Source organism: Dasypus novemcinctus, chromosome 14 (genome assembly GCF_030445035.2).
Source record: "Dasypus novemcinctus isolate mDasNov1 chromosome 14, mDasNov1.1.hap2, whole genome shotgun sequence".
Classification (NCBI taxonomy): domain Eukaryota; kingdom Metazoa; phylum Chordata; class Mammalia; order Cingulata; family Dasypodidae; genus Dasypus; species Dasypus novemcinctus.
In genome coordinates, this window is record NC_080686.1 from 18740819 (window position 1) to 18757942 (window position 17124).

At 37.1% G+C, this 17124-nt stretch overlaps 1 protein-coding gene across 3 annotated transcripts in view; it reads left to right on the plus strand.

The window, feature by feature from the left end:
- The window catches only part of TGS1 (trimethylguanosine synthase 1), a 56515-nt gene extending 45057 nt beyond the window's left edge, over positions 1 to 11458 (plus strand). For all 3 annotated transcript variants that reach the window (XM_058275541.1, XM_058275542.2, XM_058275543.2), the window contains exon 13: positions 8685 to 11458. In XM_058275541.1, the coding sequence (XP_058131524.1) occupies positions 8685 to 8807 (123 nt within the window). In that variant the 3' untranslated portion in view covers positions 8808 to 11458. The remainder of the gene's footprint in view (positions 1 to 8684) is intronic.
- The last annotated feature ends 5666 nt before the right edge of the window (positions 11459 to 17124 follow it).

Here is a 17124-nt window from a genome sequence, read left to right on the forward strand (position 1 = left end):
ATAATTTTAATTTAGGCAGTCTCCTATCAATGGATGATTGATTTAAGTGACTTTCATTATTTTGCTTCATTGTATAAACAAATGCATAGTGCATTTAGAATTTTGAAAAATATTGTCAGGTATTATTTAGAAACTATACCACTTGATACTACAACCAGCAATATAAGCAAGTACCCTTCTCCCCATATTTTCAGCAAGTATAGAATATCACCATGCTTTGATATTCTTTGTAATTTGATATTCCCCTTGACTTTGAAATATTACTTTACCTTAAGTTATTTTTCTTTTGTATTAACCTACTATTAGGTTTGTTTTTCAAGTTTGGTTTTTGGTGGGGTTTTTTTTTTAGATTTATTTATTTATTTATCTCTCCCCTTCCCCCCTCCCCCCGCCCCAGTTGTCTGTTCTCTGTGTCTATTGGCTGCGTGTTCTTTGTCCGCTTCTGTTGTCAGCGGCGCAGGAATCTGTATTTCTTTTTGTTGCGTCATCTTGTGTGACAGCTCTCCATGTGTGCAGCACCATTCCTGGGCAGGCTGCACTTTCTTTGGCGCTGGGCGGCTCTCCTTACGGGGCGCACTCCTTGCACGTGGGGCTCCCCTACACGAGGGACACCCCTGCGTGGCTGGAAGCAGTGCGCACATCAGCACTGCACATGGGCCAGCTCCACACGGGTCAAGGAGCCCCGGGGTTTGAACCGCAGACCTCCCATGTGGTAGACGGACACCCTAACCACTGGGCCAAGTCCGCTTCCCTAGTTGGTGGGAGGGAGGGTTTTGAGATCAGGCGGCCGGGAATTGAACCTGGGACCTCATGTGGGAAGCCGGCACTCAACCACTGAGCCACATTGGCTCCTCTGAGCTAGTTTTTTTGTTTTATTTTGTTTTTTCATTTGTTTTGCTTGCTTCTTTTATATTTTTGTAGGAGGCACCGGGAACCAAACCTGGGACTTCCTATGTGGGAAGCAGGTGCTCAACCACTTGAGCCACATCCACTCCCCTAGGTTGGGTGTTAATAAAAAGCTTCTTCATTCATGTTGCGGTCATAGAAATTACTCCCCTGGAAAATCTGTATATACAGGAAGGTGTTTATATTAAAAATGGTTTTATGCTAGTTGCTTGGTTTTTTTCCTTTCCATTATTCCCAGCCACTATTGAAGACATTGGGGCTATAGCAGAATCATTCCTCTGGCCAGATTGTCACCTAATAATATATATTCATCCATTTGCTTTCCTTGTAGAACCTACTGAGAGCTGTGACAATTAATGGAATGAAATTTTGTTTGACAAAGAGGAGATAAAAAGAAATAAGTTTTGACCCAATTTTGGTAGACAAACTAGCTTGAAGAAGGTTGCCATTAGGGAGATTTGTACCCTGGAGAATATTTATATTCACTGAATGTCAGCTCCATACAACACAGCTCGTCTTGGCTTTCCACATACAACTTGTCTTGAAATATCTCCTTGTAGGAGATATAAGGGAAATTGTTGTCAGTACCTAGTGAAATGTTTTTCTGGTTCCTCACTGACCTTGTTCTCTTATTCCCTTTTTCTCTTTGGGGGTTATTCCAGGATGGGTATCCCTTCCTATCCAAACTCTCACTCTCAAACTCAAGAACTAAATAGATTTAGAAAAAAAATTTTGTAATAGGTTGTTGGAGGTAAGGTATATCTCACTTTCTGAAACTCAGAGACTGATTAGATCTGGTCCAGAGAGCCCAGGGTAAGTGTATTTTGTCAACTTGATGCCTGCATGTTGGTATATTTCCCTTCACTCCTTTCCTTTGGCAGTGATAAAATTCCAGCTAATACTAGCTTTGAATCTACCATGCTTTCCAAATATGTAAGTAAACTTATACAATATGGATCAGGCTCTGTGAGCAAGCTAGGATAGTTATTAGTCTACCAAGGAAGCTGAACAGCCAGGCTTGTCAGATACCCCCTTTGGCATGAAACACTTGTGAATTAATCTCTACTCCAAGAAGCCCTGTCTCTTGCCAGAGGGAAGAGAGGAATGGGTCCTGGTTAGTTTGATAAGACAGTACCTTACCCTTGTTTGACTTCGTAACTATTACCATGTTTAACCTCAGAAAAACGAAAGCATTTGTACTTTTCAGGTACATATTTATTATATGTCCATACCACTACAGAAAGCAGGGCAACATCAAGCAACATCTCTAGGAAGTGTGTTGGATATCAACTGGAGGAGGCCCGCCTTATGTAATTCCTGTTATTTATCTAGTGGACCTACTCCACCCTCCCATGACTAACCCAGACAGACATCATTGTAACAGTTGGGTCGAGACCCACCTATTTTATTTCCTGATAAATAAAATGATAGAGGAACATATTTACAGATTGACCTAAGTCTGGAAATGAAACTTATCCTGCAGTTGTTTAAAGTTGTATCTCTAAGTATAGAAATTGATGTTAAATTTAACCATAGGATCTGTTTCTTCTTTCTCTTTGGCAGAGGTCTTGAGGCTCCCATTGCCATTTTATGTTCCATTCCATCATATCTAAGAAAGGAAAAGTTTATAATTGTAGCAGTTATCCTACTTCTAATAGTATATTAGTTGGATCTAATAACTTAATACATGTTACCTATTTAATAGGTAACATTTCTAAAACTCACCATACGGAATTAGAAGAACAGAGCTATGCATTTGAGTAATTAAAACTACTTAGAGGGAAGCGGACTTGGCCCAGTGGGTAGGGCGTCCGTCTACCACATGGGAAGTCCATGGTTCAAACCCCAGGCCTCCTTGACCCGTGTGGAGCTGGCCCATGCACAGTGCTGATATGCGCAAGGAGTGCCGTGCCACGCAGGGGTGTCCCCCGCGTAGGGGAGCCCCACGCGCAAGGAGTGCGCCCCGTAAGGAGAGCCGCCCAGCGCCAAAGAAAGTTCAGCCTACCCAGGAATGGCGCCACCCACACGGAGAGCTGACACAACAAGATGACGCAACAAAAAGACACAGATTCCCATGCCGCTGATAACAAAAGAAGTGGACAAAAAGAAGACACAGCAAATAGACACAGAGAACAGACAACTGGGGCAGGGGAGGGGAGGAAAAGGGGAGAGAAGTAAAATTGAAAAAAAAAACTACTTAGAAATATAGGAACTATTACATAATATGGTTATTTAGAAAATAATTTAAATGTAACTAAATTTAGTTCATTAGCATTTTAATGTTTGGTTTTGGTTGAATGCAATAAATATTTACCACTGATTTCTTTGAAAAACTTAGTTCTAAGTAATTGTAGTATCTGCTTATTTAATAATTGGAAAATTGAGTCCTTACTGAATTGTAAATATTAGGATTGGTAAGAAATCTGTCAGAAATCTGATCTAATGGCAGCACACTATCATATAGCCAAAATTATATCCAATTGATAAGTATCATAAAGTCATTCCAACAGGTGAAGAGCCTTTAGTCCATGTTTAGGAACTCAAAGCAGGGAAGAAAGACAAGAACCATGGATTGGGCTTCTGATACATCTGGAACTGCTTAACCTGGAAACGGCAAGCTTTTAAAACTCAGAACACTCAGAAGCACACTCATTCCTATGAAGTAATAGTGCCCTGCATTTATATTCACATACTACATAGATGTTTCTTGAGTGAATGATAGAATTTATAAGGTTCTCATGCACATTTCGCTGGATCATCATAACAACTTTCTAGATTTTTATCTGTTGGCTATTTTTCATGAGTAATCTAAGAAAGTTCATTGTGAGCCTAGTCATTCTGAAACACAATGACAGAGTTAGACCATGTTAATTACCTAAAAGATAGTTTTATCAGTTATCATAGTAATTAGCGCACCATGAAATTGGGAGCCAATGAATAAAATTTTAGAAGACAGGAGTCAAAGGGTAGAATTTCTACTGTGTGTTCTCTTCCATCCCCATTTAATGAAAAAGACAATTGGGCTAAAAATTAATGGAAAAAATTGAAGACCCTTGCTGCTGAGCTTTATCTGCCACACAGGTATTCTCTTATCTCTCCTGGTAACTAGTGATATCCCTTGCTTAATCATACATTGCAATTAGGATAAAAATTAGGTCAGCCTCTAATGTTTATCACCTGCTTTTCCCTTGGAAAGTCTGCACTGGGCAACTAGATCTATTGTTTGTTGTTATACTGCATGTATTATTCTCCATAGGGGTTGGGAAACTGGCCTCATAAGTTTCAATTTTGCTGAAATACTTCTGAATGTTAGCCTGTATATTTCCTTTATTCCTTTTTGAGTAAGTTTTCTGAGTAAACGATCTGAATAGAAAATAAGAGTGCCCAGGTTCTAACTCTGCCACCTGCGTGTCCTGTGGTAGTAGCCAGGGGCTTCCTTCTCCTCTCATCCATTGTGGTTTGTGTAACTTGTTCAATTTAAGGACAGTCTGCATGTTTCTGGTATCTGGTTCTGAGAATGGATGAGGGACAAAGCTGAGTGAACTGGTTATTGGTAGCCCTCTCTTAGGAGACTAAAGTAGGATAGGTTGTGAAGTACAAGGAGGCTTTTTTACTTTTCAACTGTTGATGATGGTGGCCTTTTAAAATCACATTTGTTTTCTTCAACAAGTAAATATTTGAAAAAAGAAAGAAGCATTAAAATATCTGTGACAGCCTGAAGTAATATTAAAAATCATCTAAAACAGAAAAAAAATGTATCACTTAAGCATAGAAATCTCATTTGTATACACAATGTGCAAAGAAATGAGATGAATTTTAATGCATATCAGCATGTTTGATTGTTACCTGGTTTTCCAGTGGTAACACTTTTTCTTTTTTCACCTACCAGAAAACTGTTAATCAGAAATTTTTTACCCTACCTACTTTTTATTTTTGTGTAGTTTTTAGTTGGATATAACAAAGGAAGACCTAGGACAAACACACAGTGTTTGAAGTGTAAGTGTAAGGCACTTCCTTGTGTAACATGAGGTTTCTAGTCTCAGTCAGTGTTTCAGATGCTCCTTGCTCCTGTCCCATGAGAGCTGGAGACCCTGTGAAGAATATTCTTCATTTTCACCTGTCATCTTTTCATTTGAACCAAGGTTTTGCATGTTTCAGATTTAATTCTTCAATGTTAGTAATAGGATGTTTTTTCAGTGCTTTATTCTGTGCTTTCTTATAAGTATTGCTGCCCTTGGTATTTATTACATATTTTTCCATTAGAATCCAGTCTGGAAGTTATTTTTTCTCATTCATTTGGTTATCATGCATTTTTACTTGAAATCTGTTTTTGCTTTTAAAGATGGTATTTTGAATATGTGTATAACTCTTAAATCTCCCATCCCTTAACTTTTACTGAAGTCCTCCTTAATTGTGATTTTTTTCCTGTTTCTATATTCCCAATCCCCCAAAATCACTATTGCCTAAAATAAAATTTACGTTATCAAAATATAGTCCTTAGTTCTAGTTCCAGTCCAGACTAACTGGGGTTTCTTTAGGTAGATCTAGATATTTAGGTAAAACTCCAAAAACAAAGCATGTAGCCCAGAGCTGCTATTTTATTTGCCTACTTACTTACCCCTCCCACCTTCCCTCTCTCTGTTTCTCTCTCTTTCCCTCCCTCAGTTTATTAAACTTTAACTAAAAAGGGGAAGAATCCAAATAACGTTTTATCAGTTAAGCCTGCTGGTAAGAAATAAGGACAACCGGAAGTTGCTGGCATTGTCTGCTTGAAACAAAGCATTCTTTATTGACTTGAACTGTAGAATCTTTAGTCTTTCCAACTCCAAAATTCAAATGTTTTATAAATTACGTGCAGTTGTGAAGATGTAAGTAAAGTATAGAAAGGCTGGTTGATTTAATCACATCATTTGAAAGTAGCATGTTACTTTTTTAAAGTCCCTTTCTAAACACCAATAGATAACTTGTTTTCTCATATTTTGGCACACAGATACATTTTTTCCTTTTCCTCCAGTATCAGGAATGACACTGGTTTTATTTGTCTATCATCTGTCTCTCCCAGCTACAAAATGAAATCAATGCAGGCAGAGAGATTTTGGTCTGTTTTTAACTTTTTTGTCATATACCTCAGGAAATTCCCATGTAAGCACATCACCATGCCTGTCTCTTCTCCAGAGTACACAAGTCCAGGGAGTCCTCTAAACAGTGCAGAGCAGGGGTTCTTAACCAGGGTTTCGTGGACCCATTCAGGGGAGCTATGCGCTGGAATTGAAAATTCAAAAAAGCATTATTCTTGTGGGTACATACTGGTATGGTGTGACATATTTATTAAATAATAAGCACTATAGCATAGACTTTGTATGATTTTTATTTTGATGTGGTATGTTCTGAGTGCAGTAGATAACTGCCTGCGAAAAGGTTGGCAGGGGTGGCAGAGATGGTTTTATAACACCATGGGAAAACTCAAATTTCTAGATGTTTGCCAAAAATGACCATTTGAGCAGATGTTGAACCATGTTAGGTTATCAGGTGCTAAAACTATGGGAAAGTTGTAAAACATCATTTTGAATAATCCTAAAATTTAATTTAAAGCCTTGCCAATGTTGAATGTCATAAAACTATCTGCCACTACATTCTGAGAAGGGGTCCATGGGTTTCACCTGACTGGCAAAGGATTCCATGGGAAAAAAAAGGTTAAGAATCCTAGCGTGGAGAAAAGGAAAAGAAACTATCTTCACAGAGAATTTTTTTTAATGTAATCCTACTTATAGCTATGTCAGAAATAATACCTATACATTTGTGTAGTACCATTTAAATTTTTTTCAAGTAAATATGAGAAATTATTTTTCCCTTTCCACAGAATGCTCTTTTTAGGAACATAGATAGTATTCCTGTTTATGTATTCTTTCGGGGTTTTTTAGTATTGATTTGTTTTGTTTTATTGGTCCTATTTGTCAGCATATTGAAATGACTTTCTAAATTGAATGTACATTTGCTTTTTTCACTTGTGTTTATTTGCACATGACAAAAATTGTATTTAGTTTTTTGGCTAAGACGAACTTAAGTTATAATGTAATTTTTAAAAATTTTGGTATTTTAGATATGTTGGCCATTGCCTATTCTTGGTTAAAGGCAGAATTCCTCATTTTGCCCTTCCTTGTGAAAAATCAGATTGCCATGAAAATAACAAAATATAAAATACAGCAATTATTATAAGAAATACTTGCCCCTATGAGACTACTTGGCTATTTTTAAATGCCTAATTTCCCTTTAATATTATTCCTTATTAACAGTGGGGCATACGCATATGTGTTCTATATCATTATAACAAATTCTGTGTTTGACTTCTGTTTTTTTTCTGTTAATAAGGAAAAAAACAGCCCATCTCTTTTATCTTCCTTTGGGGGCATAGGATTGAGGTTGACCTTGTTCCTGCCAAGGTGGAATAACTCCTTTTTTTTCCTTTAAATAATGTACCATAAAATGACTTATTTCTTCCCTATTTCTGTATCTGTCCCTTTTTTCCTAAGTTAGAGACAGTTGAAATACTTTAAAATTCATACTCATTGGTAATGCCCAATAAAATTTGCCTTTTACCAAATGCTGTGCAGTACAGCTGAGATTAGACTCTGTCAGCCCTCTGAACAAAACTACACCGGCTATGCACCCCTCTTTGTAAAATACACAACTACAGTTTTGCCAATTCCAGTTACAGAATTAAATATAGAAAATGCACATCTTTTTGTACCTGTCCCTAATCCTTTGGGTGTCCCTTTTTCTGTCCCTTCCTGTCTTATGTTCTCTGACAGGCCAGGGTCCCACTGGCTTCCCCTCTCCTTTGATCTTTCTTGATACTTGGATAAACTGCCCTGATGAAGTAATCTTGGGTTAGTAGGTAATATATTTGCAAGATAATAGGCCTGTGAGAAGTTGGATAGAAAAAATATTTGAACCAAACAGAACCGTATCTATAGGAGAACTTGGGGTAAAGCATTGCTAGTTTGAGATATTACAAAGTCAAATGCAAGCATTACTATTATGGAGCAAAAGCATCTTTAGCTAACTGCCCATGTTCTTAGTCATTTGACTGACATCCTTTCGATGTCAGTTATATGGAGAGGGAGTAGAGGGCACAGTGCTTTTAGCTTGCTAATAAAGGGTTTGGTCATTATTTTCTAATAGATCTCAAAAAGCGCAACAGGTAGAGAAGGTGGTCCAAGTTGGGTAAACAGCAAGGGACCAATTCGGAGGGGAATAATGGGCGATAGAGAGTAGAATCCTCAGGAACATTAGGGATTGTGTCTGTATTGCTTTCTGATATATTCCTGCTATCATGTAGCAGTTAGTCATTGTTGAATGAATGGGAGGGTAGATGCAGAAGATACAGTGAACAAGAGGAAGTGTTTCACAAAAGGGATTATTCTTTAAATTCCTTTGTTAATGAATAAACCCAGTGACTTGGAAAGGATCTGTTCATTTCCTCTCCCTCTTAGTTCTTTAGCTTCTTGCATTGGCGATATCAAGGCTCATACAGCAACTTAGCAGCATGGTTTTACCTATAATAGCAAAAGTGTCTGAAACAGCAGGTATTTCTGCCACAAAATTATTGCATTGATACCTACCTGGGAAGTAGCAGTGATCATTTGAGATGCCTCATTATTTAAAGGGCTTAAATTAAAAGCCAGAGTCTTCCTATTATCTAATAAAACAATGTGAAAAAATATTTGTTCTGAAATCATGCTTACATATGTGTGACTTTCCTCTGTTCCTATTTTTAGGTTGCTTCCTTAGCTGGTCCTGGAGGGCAAGTGGAAATAGAGCAAAATTTTCTTAACAATAAATTGAAGACAATCACTGCTTATTTTGGTGACCTGATCCGAAAATCAGCCTCTGCACCGTAAATGAAGGGGACACAGGGAGGAAAGATCGTGCAGTGGTCAGAACATCATTAGATAAAAACACTTGGAATTCCTCCCTGTATTCACCGAGACTTCATGCCAGACACCCTATATTAGCATATGGAATGGAACTTGTCACTCAATGGGAGGTTAATGAATATTAATGAAGTGCTTTGAGATCACTGGAGGAGGATATTAACTATGTGCATCATAACCTTAGGATAGTAAGTGTCTCATGAAAAGAGGCTAATCCCTGTGCTTAATGTCAGTGTGTATATATATTTTTAAATTTTGTCTGTTTTGGTTGAACTACTTTTTTTAATGTTTATATAGATATCACAAATGATATGTTTGTTTAATAGAGATACAAAGAAAACAATGAATAATATTCTCCCCACCCATCTAACCTTTATTGAAATACTGTTGCCTATTTAAGGCTAGGAAAATAAGCAGTACAGAATGGTACAAAATGAAAAGTAAAAGCCCTGAACCTCCTTCCCCTATCCTTTTTATCTGTCTAAAGATAATCATAGTCAGCAGTTTTGTATACCTTTTAGGGGGGGGCACCAAAAGGAATTACCATATACCCTGATACAGCTTTTCTTTTCTCACTGGTAACAGTGTTCTCTACTGCACTCCCCTCCCCCCCCTTTTTTAAACTCAATCTTAAAGCCTTCCTTGTCAGTACATACAGATCTACCTCATTTTTTTTTATTGTGTGTGTTTGTTCGTTTTGGGGGAGAACCAGGGATTGAACCCAGGACCTCATATTAAGCACTTCCCTATTGATGGACACTTAAGACTGTTTTTGGTTTCTTGCAATTACAACTATTCTGCACTGTCCATAGGTATAATGCATACTGTTGAACAAGTATACCCATAGAGTAATTTTCCAGCAGTCAGATTGCTGGGCTTTGTACATTTTAATTTGGGCAGATACTGCCAAACTGCCTTTCAGTAGAGTTGGGCCCATTGGTGGTGCACCAGCCATGGAAGGGGTGTGTGTTTCCCTGCACATTCTCCAGCTCTGGGTAGCAAACGTTTTCTTTGTTGCTATCTCATTGGTGAGAAAAATGGTACCTTGATGTTTGTATAGGGTTTCTTAATTATGAATGAGATTTGAGTATATTTTCATCTATTTGGTTTTTTGAGTTTATTTTCATCTATTTGGGTTCTTTTTTTTAATAATTTTGACTTCTTTAAACTGCTTATTCCTATCCTTTACCAAGTTTGTTTTTGAATGTTTATCTTTTTCTTAAATAATGTGTATGAGTTCTTTATGAAGTAAAGCACTAGCCCTTTGTCTTTAGTAGGTATTGCAAATATGTTTCCAGTTTGTTGTTGTCTTTCAGCTTGTAATTTTTTTTTTTACAACACATTAAGTTTTTCATTGTTATGTAGTCAGATTTATCAGTTTTTTTCTTGCTTGCTTCAGGATTTTATATCCTTTAGAAAGATCTTTACCACCTCCAGAATATAAATACATTTATTCAGGCTTGTTTTCTTGAACTTTCTTCGTTTTATGTTCTTTGCTTCATATGTAATTTCCTTGTTAACATCCTCTTATTTTGTAGAGTTAGTGTTTTTTTTTAATTGTCCACTGCAAAAATAATAAGTATATTTTGTAATATAGGAGTTTATTTTTTCTATTAAAATGGCACTAAAGGAGGAATAATATGTGTTGCTTAATTATTCATCTGAAAAGTATATATAAACCTTTTTTACAAGTAGTAGAAATAGTTACTGAAATTAGACCTAGAACCAGTGACACAGGACTCTGGCCATTGGGGGATATTAACTCTGGGATCTAATAGTGTGTGTTAAATGTTAACAGAACATCTCTGGGATTAGAGGGATGAAATCATTCCCTTTTTTTTTTTTTTGGAAGTACTAGAAAATTATTCAAGAAAAGTGAAAACCAACTTTGTTGGGTTATGGAGAAGCAGTGCAAATTTTAGTTTCTTGAAATGGTTGCAATTTTTGTCTAATTACTCTGCGGTACGGTAGCAGTTGAGCTAGTTGTTGAGGGTTAATTTTTTTTATATTATTAATTGGCAATGTCAAAAACTCAAATGTTCTTGGTTTTTATACTTTTTCCTCACATAGCATCAGTGATATATTGTATACTTATCACGGCTTTTAAAATAATGCAGAATTAATTGGTCACAGGCAGTTGTGTGCACAGTCCCTAGGGCTGGGGTATCACTCCAGGGGGTAAAAGCAGATCACTAAAATCTCTAGTTTTTGGATTTTTGTCACTTCACTTTTTACACATACACTTTTTCACACATTTCCTTAACTTGTATATTGTTCCTATTAAAACCAGTTTGTCTTACTGAACACACATGAACTTGTACGGGTAGAACAGGAAGTCTAACCGAGATTAAAACATTCCTCCCCACTAGACACAGAGAGACTGTAAAAAGTCAGTGCTCAAGAGGACCTTCAAAAACTCTATGTAAGCCCTGTGTTCAAAGATGAGAAATGAATAAAAAATGAGGCACTCGGAGCTGCTTAGGATAAAACCTGTTCTAGTCCAAGCCTGTATTTTTTATTTTCCCTTGTTAAAATTGTAAAATTTATTAAATAACTTTTTATAAAAATGTTATGTACTTTAGCAATTTAAATGCAAAATAAACAACTGAAACAGAGAACCTCCTTAATTAAGTTCTTGCTTTTCACACCGATCTCACTTTTCTCCTCCCCTTCCTCAGGGTAAGCATCAGGGCACTTTAGTATGTATCCTTTAAGACATTTTACTAAGCAATAAAAATTTATGCATAATGCATATACAGTTTGGGGTGGGGTAGAATTATACTGTTCTGAAACCTGATCTTTTTATTGTATCTTGCATATTTTTCCACACTAGAACATGTATATCTGCCTTTTTTTTTTAATTTGAGAAGTTGTAGTTTACAGAAAAATCTCGCAAGTTCCAGTGTACCCCATGCACAGTTTACCCTATTATTAACACTTTCCATTTGTGCGGTACCTTTGCTACAGCTGATGAAACAGTATTATTAAAATAATACTATTAACTATATCCTTAGGGTACATTAGGGTTCACTGTGTTATATAGTCCTATGTTGGGTGTTTTTTCCTAACATTCGTACACCCTACAAATTCCCCCTTGAACCACATTCAAATACATAATTCCGTGGTGGTAATTACATTCACAGTGTTGTGCTGCCATTGGTATTATCCATTACCAAGAGTGCCTTCACCCCAAACAGGCACATAGTAACCTATGGTAGACTGAATTATGTACCCCGGAAAAACATAACCTCAATCCATTCCTGTGTGCGCAAACCCATTATAAATTGGGCCTTTTTTTTTTTTTTTTTTTTTTTAAGATTTATTTATTTTCCCCCTTCCCTCTTCCTGCCCTGCTGTTTTTGCTGTCTGTGTTGCCTTCTCAATTTTTCTCCTCTGGAGACTCCTCATGTGGAGAGAGTTTCCCTATCGTGCCACCTCAGTTCCTGGCTTCTGCAGTGTTTCACCTTGACTCCCCTTGTCTCTCTCTTTGTTGCATCATCATCTTGCTGTGTGACTCACTTGCACAGGCACTGGCTCACCACACGGGCACTCGTGCAGGCACTGGCTCACCACATGGGCCCTCATGCTCACCACGTGGGCACTGGCTCGCTGCCTGTGCACACTTGCTCTTTTTCACCAGGAGGCCCCAGGGATCGAACCCAGGTCCTTCCATATGGTAGATGAAAGCTCTATCACTTGAGCCACATCCGCTTCCCAAATTGGATTTCTTGAAGATGTTATTTCTAGTTAAGATGTGGCCAGCTTAATCAGGAAGGGTCTTAATCCTTTATTACTGGAGGCCTTATAAGACCTAAGAATGGCATACTGAACTCAACTGTGATTATGAATGTCTATTTCTCCTAGTATTTCTAATAGGTTTTGCTTTATATCAGTGCGTCTCAAAACTGTCCATAGTGAAGGACTAGTTTGGATTTTTTTCCAATTTAATACAGACCAATTGTTAGTTTGTTTTTGTTGTTTTTAATTTACTGGCAGATCTTTATTCTAATGATCCAGACATTTCATGCTTAAAATCACCTTCTGTGTCCCTGACACATTTTCCTGTAAATTTCAAGTTGCCTTTCCCTAAAATACTTTCCTAACCCACTCCAACAGAAACATGTAAGACTTGTTTAAGCAGCTCCATCCAATCAGGGTCTTTGTGTCTTGTCTGATGGGCTAATGTGCAAGGCCACACACCGTTAACCACACCAGCATCAGGTGCGATATGTATTTTTTAAACAACAATTTTGTTGATACATATTAATAAAGCATACAATTCATCCAAAGTATATAGTCATTGGTATTTGGTATAATCACACTGTTGTGCACTCATCACTTCAACAATCATTATCAGAGTATAATAAATAAGCAAGAAAATTCTTCACCTGTCGATCTCTGTTTCCCCTGCTGTTTCTCTTTTTGCCCATTTATTTATTTAGCAGTGTTACTGAGATGTATTCACCTACCACACGATCTATCTAAAGTGTATAATCAATGGCCTTTAGTATAATCACAATGTTGTGTATATATCAGCACAAAAAAATTTAGAATTATTTCTTTACTCCAAAAAGAAAAGCTCCACACCCCTTAGCATTCCTTCCCTAGCCCAATATAACTACTAATCAAATTTGTCTTTATAAATGGATTTATACTTACATTCTATTTAAATAAAATATATAATATGTTACACAATATATTTAATTCATAGTAACACAGTCATACAGTATTTGTCCTTTTGTGTCCAGCTTGCTTCACTCAGTGTCCTCCAGGTTCATCCATGTCGTCATATGCCTTACGATGTAATTTCTTCTTACAGTTGCATAATATTCCATCATGTGAATACACTACAGTTTGTTTATCCATTTATCAGTTGATGGACACCTGGGTTGTTTCCAAATTTTGGCAATCATGATTAACACAAGCTGTGAACATGAGGGTACAGATATCCATGTCACTGTTCTCAGTTCTTCTGGGAATATACCTATTAGTGGTATTGCTGGGTCCACATTCAACTTCTATGGGAACTGTCACACAGTCTGCCACAGTTAACTGTAGTATTCTGCATTCCCACCAACAGTGAATAAATGTTCCTATCTATCCACATCCTCTCCAACACTTGTAGTTTTCTTTTTAATAGTGGCCATTCTAGTAGGTATGAAATATCTCATTATAGCTTTGATTTGCATTTCCCTAATCTCTAGTGATGTCCAACATTTTTTCATGGTTTTATTGTTTTGTTTTTGCCATTTGTATTCTTTGAACAAATGTCTATTCAAGTCTTTGGTCCATTTTTTAATAGGGTTGTTGGTCTTTTTATTATTGAGTTGTAGTATCTCTTTATATATCATGGATATTAAACCCTTATCAGACATGTCAATTCCAAGTATATTCTCCCATTGGAACAGCTGCTTATTTGCCCTTTTGACAAAGTCCTGTGAGGTGCAAACGATTAATTTTGAGGAAAGAAAAGTCCCATTTATCTATTTTTTCTTTCATTTGAGTGTAAAATGCAAGAAACCACCACCTACCACAAGGTCTTTAAAATGTTTCCCTACATTTTCTTCTAGTAGTTTTATCGTCCTGGCTTTTATAATTAGGTCTTTGATCCATTTTGAGTTGATTTTTGTATAGGGAGTGAGGTAGGGGTCCTCTTTCATTCTTTTGGTTATAGATATCCAGTTCACCCAGCACCATTTGTTGAAGAGAATGGTTTGTCCCATTAACATGCATGTGGTATGTTTGTAAAAAATCAGTTGACCATAGAGGCAAGGGTTCACTTCTGGACTCTCAGTTCTGTTCACTGATCCATGTGTCTGTCTATGCCAATACCATACTGTTTTGACCACTGTAGCTTTGTAATATGTTTCAAGGTCAGGCAGTGAAATTCCTCCCATGTTGCTCTTCTTTAGAATGCCTTTGGTTATTCAGGTGCACTTTCCCTTCCAAATGAATTTGGTAACTGCCTTTTCTAGTTCTGTAAAGTAGGCTTTGGGAATTTTGATTGGTATTGCATTGAATCTCTATATCAGTTTGTGTAATATTGACTTCTTCATGATATTTAGTTTTCCAGTCTATGAACATGAATTGAGAGACTGATAATTTTGTAAAATACAATAAAAACATTTGCAATTTTAAATCGCTGTAGGTTTCTAAATGCTTACTCTTAATTTCTGTACTCAGGTCCTTTAGACCTGGCACCAGAACACAGAATACGTTTTGGTTAACATTCTTGATATGATTCACTATTACATTAGGTACACAAGTTTATCACAATTATTATATTTTCTTGGTGAGCTGTACATTAATAAAAAGTAGTGTTCCTTGCCCAGTTCAACACTTTTGGTCTGAATTTTATTCTTTCTGACTCTAAAATTCCCTCTCACTCTGTCTCTGTCCCTGATAAGGTCCATCCCTTACTTTTCACCTGTTCTGTGTCATACTGTTTTAGAAACGACCGTGCAAAAGAATGTTATGTGGGTTTTTTAGCTTAACGTGCATGTTTGTCATTTATATAGTAGAAAAGTTTAATTCCCTGCCTTACTGCACTGTATTAGTTCCCTGTGGCTGCTTTAGCAAATTACTACAAATTTGGTGGATTAAAGCAATAGAACTTGATACCCTCATAGCTCTAGAGGCCGGAAGCCCAAAACCATTTTCACTGCACTGAAATCAAGGTACTGGTGGACTGTGCTCCCCGGAGGGAAGAATCCATTCCCTGCCTCTCCCAGCATGTGGTGGCTGCTGGTATTCCTTGATTTGAACCACATCAATCCAGTCTTACCTCCTTGTACACACTGCCTCCTCTTCTGTTGTGGAATCTCCCTCCACTTCCCCCTTATAAGGAAACTTCTGATAGCATTTAGGGATAGGCCAGAATAATCTCATTTCAAAATACTTAGTTTATTTCCATCTGCTAGACTTTTGGCATTTATTTTCCCCTGATACTTGGCAATTTATCCATCTTATTTCTAATCATGTAGTATTAGCATAAAATTTTATTTTGCTTTTGAAATTTTATCAAAAAAAATTAAGCTTTTATTTTTCTTTCAATGACTGGAGTAAATTTGGAAGTATGTCCTTCTTCAGCATACTTTTACTCCCCTTTCCTATTTTACTTTATTTTGTTGAAAAATAATCTGAAATTTTAATACCATAGTTAGAATTTCATTTATGTTTTGTATATATGTTTCTTAAGAGTTTCATAAGAGTCCTTTTCTAATTACTATTATGCTTCAACACTTTTTTCTTGGTCAACCTATTTTGTTATTTCAATTCGAAAGAATTTCAATAGGGGAACAGCTATGCCTTAAGCAACTGAGTGCCTGCCTCCCACGTGGGGCATCCCAGGTCCAGTTCCTGGTGCCTCCTAAAGAACACAAACAAACGGTGAGCAGACAATGAGCAGACAACAAGCAAATAAACAATGGGCAAACAAAATGAGAAAAAAAAGTGGGAGCGGATGTGGCTCAATCAACTGAGCACCCACCTCCTGCATGGGAGGTCCTGGGTTCAGTTCCTGGTGCCTCCTAAAGAAAAAACGAACAGAAGAAAAAAAGCAATGAGCAAGCAGATGAGGGAACCATCTGGGGGACAGGGTTGGTGGGAGAATTTTAAAAGACAGATGGAAATTATGAAAAAGAGCCAGAGCTAAAGACCACAGTAACAGAAATTTAAAGTTCCCCAGCAGGTCCAGGAGGAGTTGGAGCTGGCAGAAGAAGGAATGAAAAAAGTCAACAGAGATGGAAGGACTTTTTGGACCCCTTCAAGCTCACTTATACCCTCATTGTGGGAGTCCCAGAAGAAGAAAGAAAGGAGCAGATGATATTTGAAGAAATAATGGCTAAAACCTTCCCAAATTTAATGAAAGACATAAATATATACATCTCAACAAACACCAAAGAGGATAAACCCAAGTAGACTCAAGCTGTGGTGTATTACAATCAGACTGTCAAATGCCAAAGAGAGAAGCAACATATCACATATGAGAGGACCTCGTTAAGATTAAGTGCTGATTTCTCATCACAGAAATTGCAGAGGCAAGAAGGCAGTGGGATACATTTTTAAGTGATGAAAGCAAAAAGTTGCCAACCAAGAATTCTATATCGGGCAAAACTGTCATTCAAAAATGAAGGAGAGATTGACATTCTGAGACAAGCAAAAGCTGAGGGAGTTTATCACCACAAAACCTATTCTACAAGAGATAAAAAGAGGTCTGCAGATTGAAAAGAAAGTACAATAAATAATAAATTGAAGCCACATAAAGAAAAATCTCCAGTGAGGG